Source organism: Thrips palmi, unplaced genomic scaffold (genome assembly GCF_012932325.1).
Source record: "Thrips palmi isolate BJ-2018 unplaced genomic scaffold, TpBJ-2018v1 HiC_scaffold_8, whole genome shotgun sequence".
Taxonomy (NCBI): domain Eukaryota; kingdom Metazoa; phylum Arthropoda; class Insecta; order Thysanoptera; family Thripidae; genus Thrips; species Thrips palmi.
The window spans coordinates 8312306-8329862 of record NW_023144635.1 but is presented as its reverse complement, the minus strand read 5'-3'; the positions used below and the strand labels follow the sequence as shown (position 1 = coordinate 8329862).

Sequence of the window (17557 nt, the reverse complement as noted above, 5' to 3'; positions counted from 1 at the left end):
TTCCGGCTGGAAAGGGATTTCTGGAAAACACTTGTTCTCCAGCGGCGCGTCCGCGTCCGCCCACTCCCCGTTGCCCCGGGAAACACCTGCTGGTGCTGAAAATAAGCGCTCTGCGAATAAGCAGCAGCGACCAACCAACAAGAACATCAACAGCAACAAGAAGAAGTGACAACAGTAACAACATTACGTCGTCTTCATGTCAACATGGATCCGCCGAATTTAACTTATTTAGTGTTACTTCTGACCATTTTTGCTGCTAGTTCTCATGGAAGAATTCATGAACTCAAACTTCAGGTAATTTCTACTTTGGTACTGTACGTAGATGACTCAATGTGAATTACATTACACCACAGCCTACATACACGTAATTTGTCGATTCCTCTCCAATTAAAGCTTAAATCCCTGAGTCATTTTCTCAATCATTTGTTTATTACTACTCCTATGTTGAGACATACTTAAAATTTTGCGTGGAATAACTTCTGCTTGGAAGTCCTGTATTTAGGTTATGTTGTGTGGGTCATCAGTACTTTAACTCTCTTGATGCCTTGTTTCATGTTAACAATTCATCTGTTATCGGTTATGTTTAAAATATTCATTGAAATCACTGCAGGGTGATGAGCGAAGATACATTGCGCTCACCACATTTGGTTTCTACAAGGGTGGCTATTTAAATGTCAGGCTACTTAATTTCCATCCGCAACCATTGGATAAAAATCATGTGGTAAGTTAAAATCACTACCTTTAATGAATAAATGACAATATTTCTGTTCTAACCACTTTTCTTTTTTTTTGTCTTAAAGTATGGGTTCAGCTTGGATAGAACTTTAAGTGATGCAATGAATCCTTATCTGGATAGTCATCAAGAGCGCTGTCTGCTTGAAGAGCCTAGCCGACCTGAAACGGAGAACCCCAACAGTCCACCTGTTGTCTATTTTACCATGGACCTTAAGAACTTGAAGTAAGATTGGTTTTATTTTGCCCCCGCCAATTTTTAAGCTCCAGCACTAAAATAATATGGGTGCGTTATTACTTCTTTTCCAGACTAAATGTGAGTTGTAGTAGAAAAATCCCAACCCTTCATGTGTATCAGAACATCTCATCCCTTCCAGCATTGTCTGAGCATGTTCAAGGTAAATCTTATAGAGGTTTTTATTTTCTATTCCTCCTGTAATAGTTTTCAATTCAAGTATAAATTGAGTACAAAAAGAGATACCCATTGTTGATTCAACTTGTATTTCAGAAAGCGCAATGCCATCCCAGGTCTTGAGAGCAGCCAGATCTGCTGAAGATGAGTCTCGTACACCCTGTTCGAATTTGCAATGGCCAATAACTACTGATGCCAAAAGAGAATATTTCAATGCATCGGTAAGAAAAATTACCTTGTCGCACATCATAATTATTTATTGTCATTAATTTCCATGAGAGAGCTGTGTATGGTAGTCCTAATACTTGCAAATACCATTTTCTTGTTTACTTCAGTTTGTGATGTATGTGGCAACTGAAGCAGAAGAGGGATTGTACAACCTGTACTTCCACAGCTGTCCAAACTACCACAGTGACGATGCTGAAGTGTCCATCACTTTTACTGTATGTGTCTTTTACCTAAAAATCTTTTAAAAAAATTGTTGCTCCATGTTTCTAAGATCTTATTAATTCATCACCTTGTTGATATTTTAGATGGAAATAGAGGAGACAAATCAAGGAAACTACCTCTCAGCAGGAGAAATGCCACTACCAGCTCTCTACTTCATGATGGCATTACTTTTCTTCCTTTCTGGTTGCTTCTGGGTGTTTATATTGCGCCATAGCAAGTAAGTTCTCCTTTTTTTCCCATTAAATATTGTGCAGAGAAATGACATGTTAAACTGGTTGTAACATTTAAATCACTTTTTCTTTTTTTGCAGACATCCTGTTTACAAGATTCATTATTTGATGGCAGTTTTGGTTTATTTGAAGTCATTATCTCTGCTCTTCCATGCCATCAATTTCCATTTTATTCAAACAAAAGGAGAACATGTTGCTGCTTGGGCAATTCTGTTTTATGTGACTCATCTGTAGGTTTATCAATTTCCTTTCAGTTTTTTTTTTCTTTGGCTTTTCTTAAAGAAACTATTAATTTATGATTAAATTTTCAGTTTGAAAGGTGCTGTACTTTTCATCACAATTGTGTTGGTGGGAACAGGATGGAATTTTATCAAATACATTCTATCAGAAAAAGATAAGAAGATTTTTATGATTGTCATACCACTGCAGGTAAATCAAATCAGTTCCAACCCTGCTCCATGCTGTGGCTCTTCTCTTTATACCTTTCCTTCAGCAATATTTATTAGCATTGTCTCAGTAACATTATGGTTTCCTTTATTTAGGTCCTTGCCAATGTAGCAGAGATCATAATTGAGGAATCAGAGGAAGGAGACATTGAGCACAGAATGTGGAGAGAAGTCTTCATCTTTGTGGACCTGATATGCTGTGGTGCAATTTTATGTCCAGTTGTGTGGTATGTAGAAATCTTGTATATGTTTTAATAAATTTTATTCAGAGATTGAAGTTTTCGTCATGTTGTAAATTTTAGGTCTATAAGGCATCTTCAGGAAGCGTCCGAGACCGATGGGAAAGCGGCCATTAACTTGCGCAAATTGAAACTCTTCCGACACTTCTACATTGTTATTGTGTGCTACATTTACTTCACAAGAATTATAGTGTGCCTGCTGAGGGTATGTTTGCTTCATTTTATATAACACTAATACATGGATCATCTTAAGTTTAGTATAACCTGCTGAGCTGTCTTCAATCCTGTCTTTTCAGATGACCGTTCCATTCCAATACGAGTGGCTTGATGAGATGTTCAGGGAAATGGCCACCTATGTCTTCTTTGTTTTAACCGGATATAAATTCAGGCCAGCTGCTGCCAATCCATACTTCCAAGTTAACACAGATGAAGAAGAAGAAGAAGATGAAGAAGTTGACATTGTGTAAGTGTCAAGAGTGTAGGTCTCTGTTAACCTCATGGCACTATATTTGTTACATTTGTTTTCTTGTGCAGTATTACAGAAACGGGATTGACGGAGGGACTTGCCAAGATATCCAGAAGTCTAGGTGTTCCAAGTGGATCAGGTGATGTCGATGAAGACAGAGTCAACCTTCTATCCAAGCGTGAGAGCAGCCACGAGTACGACTGACTTTAAGAGATTGGGCCACTGATATTAGTTTACAAAAAGAAAAATGGCAGTACAGTACAGCACCGTCCTTTGAGATGTGAATTTGTAATGATTACCTTGAAACCGTATGTACTCTTGATCTTTTTAATTGTGTTTCTGGGGGTTAGCTGGGGTATGGATGTTTTTGCGTGAGTTACTGGCAACTCATGGGTCAGATTGGCACTTGCTTCTGTCCCTTCAAGGTGTTGCTTTGCACTCGTTATGAATGAAAGAAGGAAAACATTTAACCCTGTCTGTGAATATTTATTGTTATTTATACATTTATCTGAGCAAACAGGCTCTTTTTATTCTAACATAGCCAACAGTGATAGTTTCCATATTACCTTACATCTTCACCCTCCTGTTACCTTTGTATTTGCACATCACTTCTCATAGTCAAACATTTTGGCAATAATTTATCAGTATGGTTAAACTCCTTTCTTTTGGGTGTTGCAGTAATCCTCCCTACCACACCAACCATGCTATTTTTACTGTGTGCGGTAGTCCTTGCTTGATGGCATGTGCCACTCTGCTTCACTGTTGTGTTTTCCTTATAATGTATCTAGTCTTGAACTTCTGCATAGTATGTTTTAAGGTCTGTTGTAGGATCAGCAGTGTGTGAGCAAATTAACTACTGGTAACATGTAAGACTGAGGTTCTTGGAATTTCAATGGAACTGTTTGTTTCAAACACAATTTTTCTTTGTTGTTAAGATTCATTTTCTTTCCCCTTTCAAATAATTTGCTAAGGTAAATACAAATGTAAAATAGTGATCAAGATTGAGGCTTCTTTTGAGAATGTAGTGTTTCTTGATCTGATATATCACTAAAACGAAAATTAATAGATTGGAGTAGTTCGTCATGGCTGTGATTGATTTATGTTGATGCTACCATTTAGTGTGAAATCTGAATGGAAGATCTTTCAGATAGTTTTTGTTCTGATCTGTAGTCAAATTTCATAAACATGTTTTTACTCTATATTATTTAATTTACAGCTTGGACTTTCTCTTTAAAATATTATTGCTTTTTGTAACTTTCTATAATGTAATGCAGGCTCTATAAATATAAGATATTTTAGGTCATGTTTCTATGTTTACTTTATATACTACTGATGCACCATTTCCAACCCCATGTTGAATGAGGATGAGTTTTGGGATTAGATCATGGGGGTAATTGACATTTGGGTCCATATGAAAAGAGTCTAGGTACATACACTAACCAACTTTTGAGTTGGTAGTGAACTTTGAAAAGTCATTTACCATGAATGTGGATTTTACTACTAGCAGTTCATTCGCTTTTGTTAAAAACACTTTAGGTTTAATAATAAAAATTCATTGACTGGCAATTTTTGGGATGTTGTGGAGCTCACATAATGTTGTATATTCTTATATTTGTGATAAACCTTGTGGGTTATCAGCAAATGAAACAAAAGGGTTTCAAAAATATGTATTTGTACCACTAGCCATTGATGAGACGCACTTATTGTCAAGTCGAAATTTACCTGCAATTTTGTGAGTTGTGGGACAGCATAAGTAACGTATCCATGTGATGAATGTAGGTTGAAGCTACATTTGGCTTGAATTTATCAGTGCCTTTTCTGCTTTTATACTTTGAACTGATGATGACTTTTCTTTTTTCCTTTTTGCCTTGGTTTATTTAGTCTAGGAACCAATGGTTGTGGTCAGCAGTATTGTCTTTATACATGAGGTACTGGCTATATTATTTCAGAAATCTATCTATAATGTTATCATAGAGAGTGAAGCCAGATACCTGTGTATTGATCCAATCTTTCTTTGTAGAGTCACTGCCCTGTGATGTTTGTGCAATGTTACTTAATAGGAAAAAATGTGCACTGGCAATAAAGACTGGATCACTAATAGAGCTGTATTCCTCAATTCAACTCCTTAATCCAATGCATTGATAGTACAAAAATAGTTTTATTCTTAGTCTCACAGTTATATAAGCTTAGTAACTTAAACTTCTTTTATCACCCGAATTTAATTTACAAACACTCTTAAAATTATATTTACAGAACTGCTTGCCTTCTGCAGGCTGGAGAGAGGACACACCCTGTTCCTAAAATAAAACACATTATTACTCCATTTGAGGAATGTATATTTTTTTAAAACAAAAACAAAGGCTCTCGAGCCAAACTTGCACTCCACCTCAAAGTGCTTGACGCTACTTGACGCATAGATCACTGATGCTCAGAGCCTGTGACGACACTGTTCTCCATTTAACTACACTTGTATAGTACCCGCTATATCACATGAATTCATTAAAAGTCTAACATCCGCGCACTTTTTTTTTCCCTTTTCGAAAATGCGTGGATCTGGTGACTTGTGGCCTCGGGGGCCCTTTAACACATCCATCGTTGGCGCTGCCGCTGTCCGCCGAGCCTGGCGGGGCGGGGGCCGCATGCGCATGGCGAACATGGAGATGGTGAAGGCGATCTGGCCTCGGGACCGCGGCCGCGCCGTATAATGGGCTTCCATAAAACAAGAGCGTCCTCAGGGCTGTAGCTCTGTAGCTTTGGAGCCCGGCGGGTGGAGGGGGAAGTCCCAGGGGCGTGCCGGCCAAGTCCTGCTGGCCCGCGAAGCCTGCGGTAGGCTGGTCCAAACGAAACGCACCAACAGGCGACCTTAGCGGCCAGCTAGGCAGCTACGCCACGCCGAGCTACGCCTCGCCGAGCTGAGCTACGCCGGGCTGTGCTCGTGGCTGTGCTGCGCGGCTATGCCATCCGGCCGTAGGGCACCGTGCACTGGCCGACGTTCCCGCCCAGGGCCCCGCTCAGCGTCCCGCTCAGAGTCCCGCCCACCGTGGCGGCCTCCAGGGCGGACATGGACAGCGGCATGGACGTGTTCATGGCCGCCGTCTCCTTGCACTCCTGGTACAGGCTGTACACCACCAGCCAGCAGTAAACAGTAAGCGCTGTGGCGGAGAACAGAAAACAGAAAAAAGGAGTTATATCACTTGTGTGGGAACCGTGGCGCGCCGGACGGGCCGGGCCATCGCCATCCGTGCTGTTAATGCGACAGCAGGCAAACACGCTGAGCGACGTCGGGACGTCAGCGCGCCTAAATTGCTCGCTAAATTGCAGGAACACCGTGATTCGGAAATAATAATAACGAGTACACTATGACGTGAATGAGAGGGCGGGAAAAAAGACGAAATTATAGGGCATTTTGGAGATTCGGAAGATAAAATGAAATCGGAAAGTGTAGTTCCGACCGACAGGAGGGAAGGCCATCCCATTACAGCCCGGAACGTGTCGTCTGCTTTCTCTCGACCCGTCCAATCACGTCCTGACCTCCAGCAAGCCGGCAAGCAGCACACTTACGCAGCAGCAGGATGGGCATGAGGTCGATGGCGATGTACACGTCGTTGGAGATGAACATGTACACGAAGAAGCCCAGGTCGTACAGCGTGGTGAAGAGCTCGACGCCCAGCCAGGGCAGCAGCAACACGGCCCTCCGCTGCATAAGGAAAAGGAGGCCGTGAGTGAGGTAAGAGACCGACGCGATGCCGCGATGCTTGGAGCGCGATGCCGCGATGCGATGGGGCCAACCTGGCCGACCTGGCCGACCGGGTGGGGGAGGGGGAAGAGCAGCGCCAGCCGCCAGCAGACTCCAGTCGCTCCAGCCAGCAGTGCTCGTGCACTTGGGTGCGGCGCCGTGTAAGCCGTGCGCCGAGCGCCGTGCCCGGCCCACTGCGGTACCGGCCTACCGGCCTACCGCGATGCGGAGCTAATGACCTACATGATTGATTGAGGACGCTCCGCTGCCCGTCTCGCGGACGAGGGCCTCGACGCGGGCCTGGACGCGGCGGCGCTGACGTCCTGCCGCGCGGCATGACGCCGCGGCGTTTCCGCACCGCTGCGCGATCAAACTGACTTGGCTTTGCCACCCAATTTGCCTGTCGAGACAGCCGCTTGAGTGCTCGAACCGCGGGTCGAGCGAACGGGGAAAACCGAGCCTCCACTGTCAGAGGAGGAGAGGCTTCGTTTACGCCCCGAGGGCCGAGGGCACACGGGGGGAGTCTGGCCATTGCAGGGAGGAGGCGTCGGCGGCGCGGGGGAAGTTTGCCACCGTTACCTTTGCGGCGCCCCAGATGAGCAGGACGACGGCCACCGTCTCCAGGATCACGAGCACGAAGTCGAACCACACCAGCGCCAGCGCCACTGAAACGGAGAGAGAGAGCGAGGGAGTGGTGAATCGGGAGCAAAGCGTAGGGGATCCCAGTGGACCCCACCCCGCCACTCGGCTCGGCCGCGTCACGGGTCGCTTCGGCAGCACACGCAGTACGCAGTCTCATTCCGAGCAGCGCTTCGTCGCTCCGTCTCTCTCCCACTCACGGAGAGCCCCTTGGGTGTGACAGGGACGGAGCGACAACAGCAGTGCTCTGAATCAGTCTGCAGGGGCATCTCCTTGGCGTCCGCGCGCGTCCGCGTGACAGGACGGCCCGACAGCCGCCACACTCCATGACAGCGCTCCCGGCCCGCCATGGGCCCGCCATGGGCCCGCCGCCGGCTCGACCCATGACAGGCTGCATTGTACTGCGTTGACATGCCATGGGCTGCCATGCTGCCATGAGGCGAAATGACCCTCACGTGAGCAGCGCGAGCGGGCCGGGCCGGGTACACTTGAAAGGGGCAACAACTCGTCCCGGTCGTGCCGTCCCGTCCCGTCCCGTCCCGCTGCAGCACACGCTAAAGGCACGCTAAAAGGCACGCTACGCTGCGCTACGCCGACTGCGCGCCGCGACCACTGCCCGGCCCGGCCCGCCTGGAGGCCACCAGGTCAGGCGCGGCGCGCATCCTCCGCTCGCAACCTCTCGCTCTACTCACGGTGTGGGTTTCTCTCCAGGAGCTCCTCCATGGCCTCGGAGTCTTCAAAGCCATCGTACTCCTCGGGTTCCTCCTCTTCGGCCGCCCCGAGGGCCGCCCCGGCGTGGCCAGGATGGCCCTCGGGATGGCCGGGCCACCACGCCGACTTGTTGACGAGGCCCGGCATCGGCAGCAGCCCGTCCTGGTGGACGTCGTGGACGCCGTGGACGTCCAGCAGGTGGCCGTCGAGGTGGTCCGCCGTGTGGTTCCAGTGGTGGTACTCGCTCTCGCTCAGCCACATGTCCAGGCTGACGATGAACATGGACAGCGTCAGCAAGTTGAACGCCTGCGAAACGAGAGGCGCATTGGAACCAGCAGAGAGGTGACAGAGACAGACAAGAGCGGAGGAGTGGAAGGGGGAGGAGCTTCAAATAAAGATCAGGGCGCCCGGGAGATAACTCAGCGGGCAACAGGCACGGCAGCCTGGTCTTGAGCACAGTCTCGAAGACGGTCTTGAAGAGCAGAAGGCAGGCATAACTCGATCTCGACTCACCAAGGTGATGGTGCCCAGGATGAGGGCGCAGGTGCGCAGGCTGAGGCAGCAGAAGAGCCCCTTCTTCAGTATCGGCGCCATCGTGGTCGCGGAGGTCCCTGTCCGGGCGGGCTGCGGGCTGAGGGCACGCGCTGCAACACAGTAGCGTCAGCGGCGGTTTAGCGCGTTTCCCACAAACACCGACACCGCGGCTGCGCGGCGGCGCGGCACCGCGGCGTGACACAACCAAACACGACACAGCGCGGCTGCGCCAGGCTGCGCGGCTCCACCTCTCAGTGCCTCTCAGATCCGTGCCGTCGATCTGACGGGCCAGTCGCGCGGCGGGCGGGGTGGGCGGGGTGGGCCGGGGGACGGATAAGACACTGGCTGCGACTGGCTGCGACGTCTTGATGTACACAACCACGGTTTCTGGCTGCCTGGCTGCCGCGGTCTTACCAGAGGGAGCCCGGCCGGCCGCCCGAGCGCTGCGCTGCGCGCCGTCCGCGCTTTCCGCGCTCTCCGCCAGTCTGGCGAAACTCGCTCGCCGCCCCGCCGCCCCGCCCTGCTAGTCAGATGCAGTCCAGTGCCCTCCGCCTCCGGGCCGGCTGCAGTAAGGCCGGAGAATGGACTTTCCTCCGCGCTCTAGTGACGGCCGCGGTGGGCTTCCCTGGTCCTGCCTGCAGGTTCATTCCGAACACTGCTTTCGTCGCTGTCTCTCCCGCACTTTGGCCGTTTCGGAGGGGAGTGAATGAGACAGAGCGACAGTCCTGCCGGTCCCGTACGAGCAAGCCGACCGGTCGAAATCCTGACAGCTTTCGTGCCGGCGACATGCGTCCGCAGCGCAAAGCTCGAAGAGAACCGTGTAAAAATGATACCTGGGCGCGACGACTCGACTCCTCGCCGCGCAGCTGATGTAACTCCGGGTTTATGACCTTGTCCAGCCCTCGGGCCTCGGGCGCGCCTGCGCTAGCAGTGCGCCAGCGCGAGCGTCGAGCGGCACTGTCTTCCAAAAGTTATGGCCGATGTCGATGTCATGACGCCACGCCACGGCGTTCGGGCGGTTCGGCTCGGGATCGATCCCAGCGGGTCACGGCTCCGCGCTCCGCGTCATCGCCGGCGGCTCGCGGATGGGCCGTAGTCAACCAAGGCGGCCCCTGGCTGCCCCTGCACTGCAAACTGCACGCCGGCCTGCAGACTGATTCCAAGAGTCTCTCTCGCACTCATCGTGCGCCCCTTTGAAGGTGTGAAAGAGACAGAGCGGGGCATCGAAAACGACTCTCGGAATCAGTCGCCCCTGGCGAGGCGCGGGGCGCGGCCGGCCCGGCCCGGCTCGGCCGAGCCTTCTCGCATGGCGCCACACCCGCCACACCAAATTATTGAGCAGGAGGCGAGCAGGCCGAGCAGCCGGGCGGCCGGCGGGCAGGCAGGGCTGGCAGGCGCGCTGACATAGACGCACATCGTTCCTATGGCGTAATGGCGCCCTGCAGCTGAATTGGATGACAAAGCAATTGGGGAGGAGGGGGGGGATGCGGAAAGGTGGCCGCTCTGGCAGAGCGGAGTAAAGAACTAGTTTTACGCGCGCTTCTCTGCGGAGCTCCGGCGACAATCGGGACGGGCCACAAAGTCCTCGTTTTCCCATAAAGCCCTGAATGGCGCGGCGCGCGGGGAGCTCTCTAGAGGAACGAGCCGAGGGAACGGTCGCCGAAGAGCAAGAGCCGCGAGCGCGAGGGCAGTGGTTGTGCCGTGATTACCGGGAATTTGGCACACGGAATTACACCGGGCACAGCGACGCAGAGCGACGCAAGCGGCTAAAGGTTGCCCCTCGGGGGTCTCCTTGTGTGGCGGCGTGGCGGCGACCAGGCCGGCGGGGAAAGGCGAGGCCAGAACATGCGCAGCAGCAGCACCAGCAGAGGGGCACACGGGGCATGGACGCCCACTGCCAAAAAGAGGGGCCAGGCCGCAACGCGGAAAAGCAGCACAGCGGATGGGCGGCGGTGGAAGGCGTGGACGGGGAATTTCCATTCATTATCAGTGTGTGAGTGCGCGGATGAGGAGTTGTGTTCTTTTTAAGGTCGCTATCTCTCCAGTATATTTGCCCAGACTGGGTCGTTACACGTCACCGTTAGGCCGACTTGCAAGAAACGTAAAAACAAACACAACAAGAAAAAGAGCGGCGGCAGGCAGCGCCGTCGCCGACCGCCAGCCACTCGCGTACGCGGCGTACGCGGAAATCGAGAACTTGACGAAATAAGAAGAGCTTCGCTCCTGCTTGCCGTGGCTTGCTCCTGTCAGCGCGCCGGCCCCATCGGCCCCATCCCGAACCGAGTTTCGACACGGCCGTGCAAAACTGGCCGCGGGGGGAGGGCAGGGCAGGGTAGGGGAGGGGAGGGGAGACAACGGCACCGGGGCACGCCCGGCACGCCGAGCAGCTCGCCGCGTCCCTGGTCTACTTACGCCGGCTATCGAGGGCCGCTCGCCGAGAAGGACGTGGCCGTCGAGTTCACGGAGACACCCGCTCCGTCGTCGTCCGGGAGGGGCGTCGTCGTGGTCCTCGCCGTGGCCGGGGCGGTGCTTCCTGGCCCCCCCATAGGTGGTCGACGGCACGCCGCGGCACCGCGAGCGCTGGGCTCCTCGCTCCTCGACGAGACGGCGGTCCCCCGCGCCTCAATTCATGTCGCGACGCGGCGGGCGCGGCACGCGACGGCACGCGACGGCACGGCGCGGTACTGTAGGCAGAACGCCTCACGTAGACGCACTGCGGGGCAGGACGGACGACGGCGTGCTCCAACCGCTGAGGGGCCGCGGGGCTCGGTGCCGGCGTCGAAGTGCCGCCGTCGACGGCTCGGACGGGTCTGCCGTCTGCAGCGCTGGAGCCGCCTGCTGCCTGGCGGTGCTGGCGGTGCTGGCGGTCGGCACGGGTCGAGGCGGGTCGACTAGAGGCATCCAAGCCCACGGGCCGAACCAGCAACGGGATGGGCAGGGCGGGGCGCGGCGGGGCGCGGCGGGGCGCGGCGGCGCGGGGCAAGCGGCGCGCGGAGGGGCAGCGCGGACTCTCGGCACAGCTGTTGCTTGCTAAGCCCCCGCCACTGCTGCAGCCGCGACGCGGCGTAGCGCGGCGTAGCGCCGTACAAGCTCCAGCTGGAGTAAGCTGGAGTTGGCGTGGCGGCCGTAGCGTGGCGGCACCAGGCTGCCCGGGCCGCCGTCTGGCCGAGGGCACAGCCTGGCACAGCCGCTCTCAAAAGGCGAATCAAGGCACGCCGAGCTCGGCACCGTTTTTCTGGGGGAAAGAGGAGGTGATGCCGCGCAGACAGCGCCGACAGCGCGGACGGGGAAGTGCACGCCGAGTCCGCGGGGCGGGGCGGGGCGGGGCTGGAGTGGAGTGGCGTGTCTATCGACACGGCAGCAGGACGGGGCCGCGGGCGGGTCGGCGCGGCAGGACTGCACTACCGGATTGTTTTTCGGGGTTTCGCGAGTCTGGCGGCGCGAGGCGACGCGACACTAGAAGGCCTGCGCCGCGCCGCGCATCACCGGAAGCCCCGCGACCTGACCCACCTCGCTCCCGCCACCGCCTTGCCGCCTTGCCGCGCCGCTTCACACGAAAACAAAGAAAGAGAAAAGCCCACGAGAAGCAAACAATAACTACAAACAGCCAGCGGAGCGTCCCGCACGGGCAACTTGGCGCGACACCTTTGTGTACGGCGAGCCGGGTCGCAGTGGGCCAGGCCCCTGGCCGCGCCGCCACGCCGCTGCGTTTCTCGTCGAGTCCGTCCTGGCCTCCTCCAAGCCCGTTCGCTCGAGTGCATGCGCCGCGAGCCGAGGCAGGCGAACGAAGACCGCGACGGCGGCCGAGCGGACTGGCGGACTGGCGGCGATTGGCACATGGGGTGGACACCCATTAGCGATAATTGGGCTTGGAAACGGCCGCCGCGGGGCAACGGGGTCGCCCCGCCCCGCCCCGCCCCGGGCCGCTGCACCACACGCGACACACGGAATCGGGCGAGTTTCCAAAACACGCGTTCCGCTGTTGCCAAACACGAAATGATTTATCGCGTCGCCCTGCCGGCCCTGCCGGCCCTGCCTCCGATTGGTCATTGCCGCCGCCGCGCCGCTCGTTACATTGCTCCGCTTTTCGAGCAGCCGCCGGGTAATTAAGAGCGATCAGGAAGAAACTGGCAGTGTAGCGTAATAAGTCTCGCGACGTGGCTGTGGCCGCTGTGGCCGCTGTGGCTGTCGGGGACGGGACGGCTCGGGACGGGACGCGGCCGCTCGCTCGGAGCGGAACGGGGCGGGGCGCCCACGGCGTAGGCAACCCAACGCGCTCCACCGTGAGTGTGGCTGCCGCCGCTCGCGGCTCGGCTGGGTCTGGCGAATCCATTACTCTGACGTTCTGACGTTCTGACGGGCTGATGATGCGGGGTGGATGTCGATGCGGCAAGGAGGCGACGGCAGAGGCAGAGGGACGCAGCACGCAGCGGGGGGGACGCGTCTGCGACTCTGCAGCTCGGCTTGATTAAATTGATCTTCGCTGGAGCCTCGACGCCTCGACGCGCGGCTGTCTTGTCTTTCTCGGCCAAGCTGCCGAATAGAAATCCCGACTGCTGCCACGCCGGGGACGCGGCGACGCGGCGACCGTCCTGTCGTACACGCTGCCCGTCCTCTATAGTGCCAGTTTCGGTCTCACATTGCGAATTCAGCCGGCACATCCCCTGGTCGGAATGGCAGGGCGTGATCCGGAACGAAGTTGGGCCTTCCCTATGACGCGATGAATAATGGCCCACCTGAACGGCCGAGAGCGAGAGAGACGGCGAGATGCCTGCGCAGCAGCGACCGGCGGCACCAGGCACACGCTGGGACTCCGTTCCGAATCCCAGTGTAGGCTCGAGGTTCGTGCGCGCGTGTGAATTGGTGCGCGGGGCGCGCGTGCGCAAAAACCTGTGCTGCGCTGAAACAGAGGCGAGTGTTGGTGGAATCCGTGGGTCAAGCCTCGAGCTTCCTTCTCGCACTGTACTTCCACGTGGTGGCCAATGGCGGCACGAGCTCGCGGGGCGGGGCGGTGTATTTACGGCACCGCAGTTTGTTTAGGATTGTTTTGACACTAGGGGAAGGGAGACCCAATGGGATACATTATTCGCTACCCTTCAAGCAGGTTCGGACAGCGCAAAAATACAATATAGAATTGCAAATTGGGAAACGATCGACGGAATGGTAATCGACGAGGAGGGGGAGGCTTGTTCCTTTCCGCCTCTCTTTTTATTTCGGCCCTTCCTTTGGAGAGGTTGTTGATGTTTGGAAGTGACACGAGGCCCGCCGGCCGCCGGGCCGCCCCATCGCTCGCGAAGTGCTGACTGCATGGCCAGCGCTGCGGCCTGCCTCATGGCTGCCTCATGGCTGCCTCACGGCCGCGCCGCGGCCGGCCGGCCTCGCACGGCCTGTATACAGTCGTTAGGGTCTGGCCTAACACCATTGGAGGCTTTCGGTGGGCCGTTTGGGATGTTTCGGGGATGGGCGGACCTCACGCGCGTGCGCCCACACACACACACGCACTCGCACAAGCACCCATCCACACACACACTCACGCACGCGCGCACACACACACACACACACACCAGAGCACCCATATTGCCCCCTCTCGCTCCACCCCTCACGCGCGCGCGCACGCACACACACACACACACACACACACGCACGCACACACACACACACACACACACACACGCGCACACACACACACACACACACACACACACACACACACACCGCCTTCGCGCACGCACCTTTCCAACGCGCACTTGGCCGGCTGAATCAGCTCCGCGGGGAAAACTCTCCTTTGCTGGCTGAAGAGAGGAGAAAATTGCCCCTGGACTTTTTCTTTTCGCCTTTTTTCTCTCGTCGAGACGTCAGGCAGGGAGGGGAGGGGGTGGGGGCGACCCCTAGCTGCCCCTGGCTGCCCCAGACTGCCCCTGGCTGGAGTAGTTGGTGAAATCTGTCTCGGCGAGTTTGCAGCGCGGCGGCCTTCGGCCCTCTCGGCCCTTTCAGCCCTTCCGGGTCGGCCGGCCGAATGAAGGCTATGATTAATGATAATGACGGGGTAATGATGGCGGCCACCACCGCAGCCACCACGGCGGCCACCACCCATGGCGGTCGCGAAGGGTTTTGACAAGAGATGCATCCGCAGGCAGCCTCTCCCGATCCGGAGGCCGCCCGCACCGCCCACCCCCGCCTAAGGTCATATGGAAGATAGGTCTGCGCAACCGAGATGCATGCTGGGAGACCGGGCAGCTAATCCCTCCCGAATCCGTCGCCGGCCGCAGCGGAGGACCGCCTACCTGCCTGCCAGCCTGCCTGCCGGCTTGCCCGGTCTCCCAGCATGCATCTCGGTTGCGCAGACCTATCTTCCATATGACCTTACCCCCGCCGGCCTCATAAATTGTCCCCTCATGCCGTTGGGCTCGACAGCAATTGTGTTTTTGATCGGTGCCCCCATCGGGGCCCCCGCAGAGCCCTCGCAGGGCCGTGGGGCCGTGGGGCTGCAGCGAGGGCAGGAAGGGGTGCCGCGTCGGATGTGTAACGGGGGTGGGGAGGGGAGGGGGGAGGGGAGGGGTCAGACAAGTGAGTCATCAGTTATGCAAATAGGAAGGCCGCACGTCGGGGCGTCCGGCCAACCCGTCCAACGCACCGCGCACGCCGCGCACCGTACGCAACAGCCTTCGATTACGGTACCGAGCAGCCATCGGGCCCGGTCCAGCCGCGGTCCAGCCGCGGCAGGCGAGTCGGATCGCACTCGAAACAACGAGAAGGAAAAATGTTGGTCACGGGGAGCAAGGCGGTCGAGAAGTGGTTGCAGAAATCAACACGTTGTCTCACCCGGCAAAGTCCATAGGCCATGGTGGGCGAGCGCGGAAAGGCGTCTGTATTCGACGCACAGGTCAGCGGATCGAATCCCAACAGGCACACATTTTGACTGGCTCTACCATTGCGTCTCAAGCCTGTGGCTTCAAGCACTTCGTTTCCCTGTCTGCTGAATATGAGCCGCGGTGGCCGAGAGCAGAGAGTCGTCGGGTTCTGACACTGGGGTCCGCGGTTCGATACCCGTCCGGTCCCGAATGTTTTTACCATGCTTTGAATCGCGCGAAGGCGGTTCAAGTATACAAAATCGGCCGGCGTCCAGCGTGCCTCTCATAGCCCAGTGGTTCCGCTGCTGGGCAGGGTGACGCAGACTCCTGAGTACCAGTAGTATGGCCCCTGAGTGGGAAGGGGGCCGGGCATCGAATCCCGACTACTGGGAAAGGTGGCAGCCTGGCCTACTATGAGAGGACTCCTCCACACCCAGATGACGTGGCCGATGACCGGGAAACACAACACCACCGAGGCTGCTCCTGTGGTGAGATGGGGGAACTGTCTGGTGGGCACCACCCCCGCAGGGAAGAGGGCCGGTTCGCCGGGGTGCCCTCTTTCGCTGAAATTTTCTTTGTATGGTTTTGATTTTATTTGCGATGCGCAGTTCATTTCAGTCAAAAATTAGAAGTGAACCATTTTAGCTAAAATGATAACGTTAATATCTTTAAAGCAGACAAGGCTTTTTTTTTGGAGGCGCGCGCGCCAACAATAGAAAATGCAAACTGGCGGGGGCTGTGCCCATGGCTGTGCAAATACGCGTCGTGGCGTCGCTGCCGAGATAAGAGGAGCGTCGCGACGCCACACGCGCTGCGCCGCGCTGCGCACCTCGACTCCGAGCGCTCCGAGCACGCCCCGCCGAGATGTGCTCAGGATGTGCCGATGGAGGCTGGGCGGGTTGGGCTGGGCCGGGCTGCCTCCGAGCAGGGCCGTCGCGGCGCCGCCTCGCTCGCACTCGCGGGCCGTGCCGTCGCGGCGCGAGGGAGGCAGCGCGACCACGCTGATAAGGCTGATAACGTTCAGGACGCCTCGTTAGCGTGTATCGCGCGGCAAACAGTGGAGGGGCTTAGCCTCACGCGACACCGCCTGCCCCCCTTTTTCTCGACGCCTGCCGCCTGCGTGGGGCCGGACTCTGTCTTTCTCGCCCCGGAGCAGACGACGCGCGAGAAAAACATGCCCTCAATTTTCCGACAGAACTGCTGCTCTGCCCTCTCTGGGGAAGGGAGGGGAGGGGAGGCTCTGAGGTCACAGGACCGCAGCGAAAACCGTATACGGCAAAGCGAAAACCGTATACGGCGAAGCAAAAACCGTATGCGGCGTCTTTCTGTCTGTCTGCTGTCTGTCTGTCTGTCTGTCTGTCTGTCTGTCTATCTGTCTGTCTGTCTGTCTGTCTGTCTGTCTGTCTGTCTGTCTGTCTGTCTGTCTGTCTGTCTGTCTGTCTGTCTGTCGTCTCTCTGCTGTCTGTCCGTCCGTCTGTCCATCTGTCCGTCTGTCCGTCCGTCTGCCCGCTGTTTGCCCCTTCCGTCACAAAACGAGAGGGATGTAGTCTGGAAGCCCAATATTTACTCGCTGCGAGCGCGAGTTCGATCAACAACTTTACCGTTGCCTTTCCGCGGGCCAACGGCACCAAGCGGCGAAGGGCTGAAAGGTTGAAGGCTGGCGGCTGAGGGCGAGGCCAGGCAGTCCGGCACGCGGCACGGCCAGGGCACGCCGCCGGCCCAGCCCGCCGGCTAGACTCCGTTCACTGCTCCGAGTGACAAGAATAACGCCCAGCTCATCAAGACCAAGCAAGGCGCCGGCCTGGACTGCCAGTGGCTCTCCTGAAGCCGTTCAAAGCGTCAGTTACCGGCCCGAGAGCGTAAAGGCGACTGAATCTGACCCACGGATCAGGAGATCGAGTCCCGATACTTCCTTAAATTTTTGGCAAAGTGTTGGTATACCCGCATCGATACACACAGCGGTCCGGCATTCAAAACAGGACATTAGCAGGGGGAAAACATTCGGCGGTCTGCGCTGGAACGGCCCGAACGGGTCCGAATTCCTGCACCAAGGGCCCTGCACCGGGGCGCGGCGGGGCGGGGGGTGGCTGGCGGGGTGGGTCGGGCGTGGC

The 17557-nt window shown here is 55.8% G+C and overlaps 2 protein-coding genes across 5 annotated transcripts; one reads left to right on the top strand and one right to left on the bottom strand.

The window, feature by feature from the left end:
• The first annotated feature begins 115 nt into the window (after window positions 1-115).
• Window positions 116-5075, top strand: LOC117652991 (protein GPR107). The gene is made up of 13 exons (XM_034398305.1): window positions 116-294; window positions 611-721; window positions 801-958; window positions 1042-1130; window positions 1241-1365; window positions 1480-1587; window positions 1678-1811; window positions 1905-2054; window positions 2136-2253; window positions 2367-2497; window positions 2573-2714; window positions 2806-2972; window positions 3044-5075. The coding sequence occupies exons 1-13, from the start codon at window positions 205-207 to the stop codon at window positions 3177-3179; spliced, it is 1659 nt and encodes a 552-aa protein (XP_034254196.1). The 5' UTR covers window positions 116-204; the 3' UTR covers window positions 3180-5075.
• A 38-nt stretch (window positions 5076-5113) lies between these two features.
• LOC117652992 lies at window positions 5114-11197 on the bottom strand. 4 transcript variants are annotated; one of them, XM_034398307.1, is made up of 6 exons: window positions 11008-11197; window positions 8575-8705; window positions 8043-8367; window positions 7291-7376; window positions 6537-6672; window positions 5114-6127 (listed from the first exon to the last, which is right to left on the bottom strand). In XM_034398307.1, exons 2-6 carry the CDS (start codon window positions 8653-8655, stop codon window positions 5928-5930), a joined length of 828 nt encoding a protein of 275 aa, XP_034254198.1. In that variant the 5' UTR covers window positions 8656-8705; window positions 11008-11197; the 3' UTR covers window positions 5114-5927. The 4 variants fall into 4 exon arrangements, with proteins under 4 accessions (XP_034254198.1, XP_034254199.1, XP_034254201.1 ...); XM_034398308.1 differs by lacking the exon at window positions 11008-11197 and adding an exon at window positions 9429-9565; XM_034398310.1 differs by lacking the exon at window positions 11008-11197 and adding an exon at window positions 8844-8868.
• Window positions 11198-17557: the final 6360 nt, after the last annotated feature.

Bases quoted from the DNA above. Each gene is read 5' to 3' on its own strand.
- LOC117652991 (XM_034398305.1), top strand. From the start codon at position 205: ATGGATCCGCCGAATTTAACTTATTTAGTGTTACTTCTGACCATTTTT. The intron at 295-610 runs GTAATTTCTACT...AAATCACTGCAG, and splicing joins TTCATGAACTCAAACTTCAG to GGTGATGAGCGAAGATACAT. The intron at 1,812-1,904 runs GTAAGTTCTCCT...CTTTTTTTGCAG, and splicing joins TTTATATTGCGCCATAGCAA to ACATCCTGTTTACAAGATTC.
- LOC117652992 (XM_034398307.1), bottom strand. From the start codon at position 8,655: ATGGCGCCGATACTGAAGAAGGGGCTCTTCTGCTGCCTCAGCCTGCGC. The intron at 8,368-8,574 runs GTGAGTCGAGAT...CTCGTTTCGCAG, and splicing joins TCCTGGGCACCATCACCTTG to GCGTTCAACTTGCTGACGCT. The intron at 6,673-7,290 runs GTAACGGTGGCA...TTCCTTATGCAG, and splicing joins TCATCTGGGGCGCCGCAAAG to CGGAGGGCCGTGTTGCTGCT.